The sequence below is a fragment of the Ursus maritimus genome, unplaced genomic scaffold (assembly GCF_017311325.1).
Source record: "Ursus maritimus isolate PB19 unplaced genomic scaffold, ASM1731132v1 scaffold_7, whole genome shotgun sequence".
Taxonomy (NCBI): domain Eukaryota; kingdom Metazoa; phylum Chordata; class Mammalia; order Carnivora; family Ursidae; genus Ursus; species Ursus maritimus.
The window spans coordinates 67115668-67121667 of record NW_024426885.1 but is presented as its reverse complement, the minus strand read 5'-3'; the positions used below and the strand labels follow the sequence as shown (position 1 = coordinate 67121667).

Genomic DNA, 6000 nt, shown 5'->3' with positions numbered 1-6000 from the left:
TCGCCCCGCCCGGGTGATGGAGGTGGGGCGTGCCTCGCGCCGGCCCCGCCCCGGCCTGGCTCGTCATTGGCCGGTGGGCCGGAGGTGCGAGGAGGCGAGGTCCGCCTCTGGCGGCTCGCGCCCGGGAAGGTCGGCCGCGGAGCGCGGGGTGCAGCGGGAGGGCGCGCGGGTACGCGGCAGGCGCCGAGGAGACGCAGCGGCGGCCGTAGCGGTGGCAGTAGCGGCGGCGCCTGGGCCCGGCTGCAGCCCCTGCCTCCCGCCCGCGCGCCCTGCGTCCCGCCGCGGCCCGCAGCCTGCGGCGCCCGAGCTCCGAGGGCGCTTCCCCGGGCGTTGGGCCCGAGGCGGCCAAGACGGCGGGCCGGCCGGGCGCGGGGCGGCGGGCGCTGTGCTGCGGGCTGCGCTGGTGGGGGCGGCGGGCCGCGGCGCGGCGGGCCCGGCGCGTGCGGCTGGGAGGCGCTGTGGGGGGCGGGCGCGCGGGCGGCGGCCGGGGCTATGGCCGAGGGCGGCGGGGGCGCGCGGAGGAGGGCGCCGGCGCTGCTCGAGGCGGCCCGCGCGCGCTACGAGAGCCTGCACATCTCGGACGACGTGTTCGGCGAGTCGGGTCCGGACAGCGGCGGGAACCCCTTCTACAGCACATCTGCCGCCTCGCGCTCCTCTTCGGCCGCCTCCTCGGACGACGAGCACGAGCGCCCCGGGCCCCCGCCGCCGCCCGGCGCCCCCGACGCGCAGGAGTCGGAGGAGGACGAGGCTGGCGCGGGTTGGAGTGCCACGCTGCGGGACCGCCCGCCCCCGCGCTTCGAGGACACCGGCGGTAAGGCGCGGCCCCCGGGGGCGGGGGCGGCCCAGGGAGGCGTGAGCGCGGGACCGGGAGAACTCCAGACGCTCCGTGGGCCGGCTGGGCGAGGGCAGCTGTTCCTGGCAGGACACAAATGGGGCCGCGGCAGCGGGTATTTGAAGTGCGAGAATCAGTCTGACTGCGTGGGGGGCTCTGATTGCGTGCTGGTTGTGGGGGGGCGGCTCCGACTTCCCCGCGGGTGGAGAGGATGAGGCGGAGGCCGGAGGCCGGGGCCAGCACCCTGCCGCTGTCAAGGACCTGGACGGCGGGGGGGGAACCTTCCCTCACTTGCTGGGAGTGTCCAAGCCAGTCACACCTGTGGGGTCACCCCATAGGGGTGCGTTTGAGTTAGGCTTTACTAGTTGAAGGGATTCTTAAAATCCTGACGCGGCTTGTGTGTGTGTTACCGGGAGGGGGGGGGCGTAAATCATTTCGTATTGATGGCCCCAGAGCAGCCTTACCCAGGTGCCAGGGGTGGGGCAGGTAGCGGTTGGAGGGAGGCCCAATGAGAGCCTCGGGAGAGGCCTCCCGGGGCGTCTTCACTGGCTCTCGTTTTCCCCAGTTAATCTGAGAAACTTTGTCCGTGCCTTTCAGGATCACTTGCTAAGAGCAGAGTGAAAGGACAAGTTTAGCAGCGTTAAGGTGTATGCTCTTACGCCGGAAGCAATTTCATGTGTGTTCTGCTTACCGCCATGGTCATGGTCAAACCCCTGGTTTCTGGAGGTCGCAGGAGCGCAGGCAGCTGTGTCTGCTTCAGGCCCTCTTTTACTGCCTCCTTTTTTGGGAGGTGGTATCCTGCAGGAGCTCTCCGGCCTCTGCCCTCTGGGAGAGGTGGAGACCAGCCAGCTGTTTCCACCTGTCTCCTGATGCTTTTTCCTTGCTCAGCAGCCTTCTGTGGGCAGGCCTTTGTTTCTGCACACGATTTTCGTGTGTGGAAGAGCGTGCAGCCGGTGTTGTTGAGGACCAGGGAGTGGCCGTACTGGGCATGATGTGGCTTTTCCTGGGGCTTTCCCTGATTATTGTTCAACCATCGGAGGGCAGGCCCAAGGGACCCCTGGCTGGTGCCTGGGCTTGGATCTGGACAGAGTGCTGCAGCCTGCTGGTTGGCTGCTTGGGCTGGCTGGACTCTCTCAGCAGGGAGTGGTCTGCAGACCTCCCACAGGCAGGCTGCAGTGTGGACACCCTGAGCTACAGTGGGCTCGCAGGGTCCAAGTTCACTGTGCAGTTTGGCATGGGTACATTTAACCACATGTTCTCATTTAGGCTTTGGTTAAGAGTTTGGGAATCTTCAAAGTCCTGTCACTCTGCCTAATCCTTTTAAACCCCCTACATTTTCCGGAATGTCATAAGGGTTTCCAGCTGCAGACGGCTGTTTTCCATTAAATTAGCTCTTTAAGAATTGTACGTACCCAGAGCTCTGGTTTGGCAGACTTGCTGCTGTGAGTGCTGTGATCTAGGTTTTGATCTTGGTACATGAGATACATGTCCTCTTGTTTCCCTGCCTCTCCGGGGAAAACAGGGGAATTGTGTTAGCTTCAGCCTGGTTATGAATAAGATCCATGAGTGTTGGTGTGAGAAGGATGAACACACCCAAATACATTTTCAAGCAATATTATGTTTCTTAGTAACCTGTACTTCGGAGAAATTCTGCATCCGAGCAGTTTAATCTAGCCACCGCAGCACTTAAACGGTCACGAAGTGCAGGATCGTGTGTCATTTAGCATGAGGGTCAAATTCTGCTTCCTTCGGATGTTCACTGAGCTCACACCTGCACCTGAGAACCACAGGCAAGCGCTTTAACCAAAGATATTAGTGGTTATTTGATGGTTTTTATACCCGATTTTGTTTTCCGGTTCTGTGTGGAAGCTTGCTTTTAAAATCCAGCCCTAATGAAGAATTTCCTTTCCTCCTTGAAACAGTCTCTCCCTCAGGGAAATTTGGGGTGGTGGTGGAGGGGTGAGGTTGATGGTTTATTAAGCATGAGTTCAGTTTGCCTGAAACTATGGGGTATGATATATGGGGGCTGGAAATAGGTCCTGAGCAGAGAAAACCCTTGTGCCTACTGGTGGGGGGGCGGGGGGCGAGAGAGGGACATGTTTATTAAGAGGCTGAGAGCTGCGCCCTGGCCACTCTGAGAGCAAAGAGGTTCAGGCTCTGGGGTTTATCAAAGTGTACAATCTAACCCCACTTGCAAGGAATGCAGCTTGGGCCTTTCTTCCATGTGTGTCCCCTGGTTTGTTGACAGGCCTCCTTGGGTAGTGGGGTAGGAAAGGGAGGCAAGCAGGAGGCTGGCATTTGGATCTGTAATCAGCCCTCATAAAAGAAAGTCCGTAGCAGAAATGGCTGTTGCTGCTAGAGTCAGATGAGGAAAGCAAAGGATTCTAGACTTCGGGACCAGGCTTCCCGCCTGCCTGCTGCTGTAAAGACAGGTGTATGTGTGTAGATAAGTGGGTGTGCATGTGTGCGACTGTGTCTTGTACGTACATATGTATTGCTTGTGCTGGTTTGGGCTGGTTGGGGTGTTTTTTGTTTTTTTACATTAGAGCTCACAATTGCTGTCTGGGGGCCGTCTGACGACCTAGAGTCCCTGTGCGCGAGGGACGTGTGGGCACCGGGCGCCACGAGCTTTGATCTGCATTTGGCGTGTACACAGCAGGCAGACACTTGGTGCCCAGCTGAGGGGAGGAGGGGCGGGGAGGCCATTTCTGTGGTTCAGGTTGAGACTCTGCTGGCTGCTTTTCAGGGTGGTCTTGTCTTCCCAGACTCTTCCTTCGGTTTTGCCCATGTTTCTAGCTTCCTGGATCGGGTCTTCCAGAAGTGCAGCCAGCAGTTACGGGTGGAGGGGTCCTCTCCCTCACCCCTGTTTCCTCTCCTCTCCTCTCTGGGTTCTGGTTGTGCCTGGAGATTTGGGTCCCCTTGAGATGATTTAAATACAAAGACCATGCTTGCAGGGCTGACTCTTAACCTCTGTGTGAATGGAGGGTCAGCCTGGGAGCTGGAGATGCTTACTGGGAGCACAGGGCCCAGAACCTTCTCATCACACTTGCAGCTCTCCCTCTAAACTAGCCCCCTCAAGCTGTCAGCCTCGCCTGCCCACTGTGCAAATAACTGACAGAGCATGCCAGCTCACTCTTGGGAAACAGCATGAAATCCAGGCCCGCCTGCTTTTGCGCTTCTGCCCTTTTGGTTTCTTATTCTGAGCAGTCTTGTGATTCTTTCTCTCTAAGGAGGCAGAGGAGCAGGCAGATTCACAGACGCTCAGGGGCTCCCTGTGTTCGGCTTTGTCGGTGCTTTGTCGTGGCTGGCTGGGATCTGAGCTCTTTGCTCTTTCTGTTAGAGGTTGGACTTCATAGGGGTGTTTTTTCCATGTACCTTGAGTAGCTGGGGAGGACCAGAGGGCTTTGAAAATTAACATCATTCAATGTTTTATCTTAGGGTTTGTTGTGGGTTGATTTGGCTTAAAGTCTTTTTTGACTAACCTGAATTCAAAGGACACTCTCATAATGGATTTGTTTGCTGAGGTACCTGGGGCCCTGTCAGTGGAGTCCAGGATAAGCAGCTGCTCCCACCTTCAGCTCTGTACCACATTCTGTGGCTCCAGGAGGACCTGGGAGTCTGGGCAGCTCCAAGGTACATCTTACGTGGTGCTATGTGGTAACGACGCATGGGCCACCACCACCCAGAGCTCAGAGAAGGGAGCTTGCTGGAGAGAGGATTTGTTCAGGTGGTGGCCAGGACGCAGATCGTAACCAGCAGTCCCCATTCGTAGCATGCCGAACCTTCGAGAATACTCTGAGAGAGCCGGTATCACTGCCGCTTTGCAGAGAAACACAGTCATGGTCAGGGGTGATGAGATCGCCTGGTGAAGTGGCAGCCTTCTGACCAGGCAGACTTGATCATTAAGGAAGGTCATGCCTTTTTCTTTTCTTCTTTACACCATCTGAAACCTTTTTCAGTCAGAAATATTTACTTTCATATTTTTACATGGCATTGCTTTTAACTTTTTCGGGGGATATGCAGTTCTGTGCGGTTTAATGCGTGGATGGATTTGTGTAACCAATCCCCACAGTCGGACAGGAGACAGAAAATCTAGAATTTTATCTCTTTATGTAATCCCTGCTATGCCTCAGCCACTGTGATGGGAGTTTAGAGTGTTTCTGCGGGTAATGGGGCTTTGGATACATTGGCAATCTGGGGGTTGTGTGGGGTCTGGTACTCAGTTTTATTTATTTTATTTTTTTAGATTTTATTTATTTATTTGTTTGACAGAGAGAGAGAGACAGCCAGCGAGAGAGGGAACACAGGCAGGGGGAGTAGGAGAGGAAGAAGCAGGCTCCCAGCGGAGGAGCCCGATATGGGGCTCGATCCCAGAATGCCGGGATCACGCCCTGAGCCGAAGGCAGACGCTTAACAACTGAGCCACCCAGGCGCCCCTGGTACTCAGTTTTAAAGTTGAAAACTTACCTTTATTTTTAAGAAGTGTGATTGAAAATTTTTTTCTTATTAACAAGTAATATATGTACATTTAAGAAATCCCATAACTCTCATTACTCTAGATAATCATACTTAATCATATTGAGTATATCCTTCGGATGTCTTAGGTTGCATCTTGTTGGGTGACCTGCTTTTTAATTGTAATTAATATATTGTAAACGTTTTCCATTTACATTTTAAAATGTCAGTTTTAATGAGTCCGTGATATTACGCAGTTCCTTCTGAGTGGGCGTTGAGTTCATTGCCCCTTCCCCCTTGTATTTATTATGCTACGATAAATATTCTTGAAGCTTAAGTTTCTGTGCATGTCCTTAGCACATTCCTTAGCATGAAATGATCAAAACAGAATTGAATTAAGGACGCACTGTAAGGTTTTTGATGTCTGTGGTGAAATAGCCTTCCAGAAGCGCACCTGCTACGCTCCTGCCAGCAGTATTCCAGAGAGGCTTCGAAAATCTTGCTTAGAAGACAGAACTCCAGTGCACGATTCCTTCTGGTAGGGCGCTCTTGGAGGACTGGGGCATTTCATAAAGCTCGTTGAGATGTAACCCACAGCGCACGAGTTGTAGTACACAGCATGGTGCGATAGCTACTACCCCGATGAAGATCAGGAATGTTCCCAGCACCCCAAAGATTCCCGCCTGCTCCCCAGTCCGTGAGTCACTCCCTCC

The 6000-nt window shown here is 55.1% G+C and overlaps 1 protein-coding gene across 1 annotated transcript in view; it reads left to right on the top strand.

Moving 5' to 3' along the window:
• Window positions 1–492: 492 nt before the first annotated feature.
• Window positions 493–6000, top strand: part of PGBD5 (piggyBac transposable element derived 5) — a 96692-nt gene continuing 91184 nt past the window's right edge. Inside the window, exon 1 of the mRNA XM_040624121.1 lies at window positions 493–811. Coding sequence (XP_040480055.1) covers window positions 493–811 — 319 coding nt within the window. The remainder of the gene's footprint in view (window positions 812–6000) is intronic.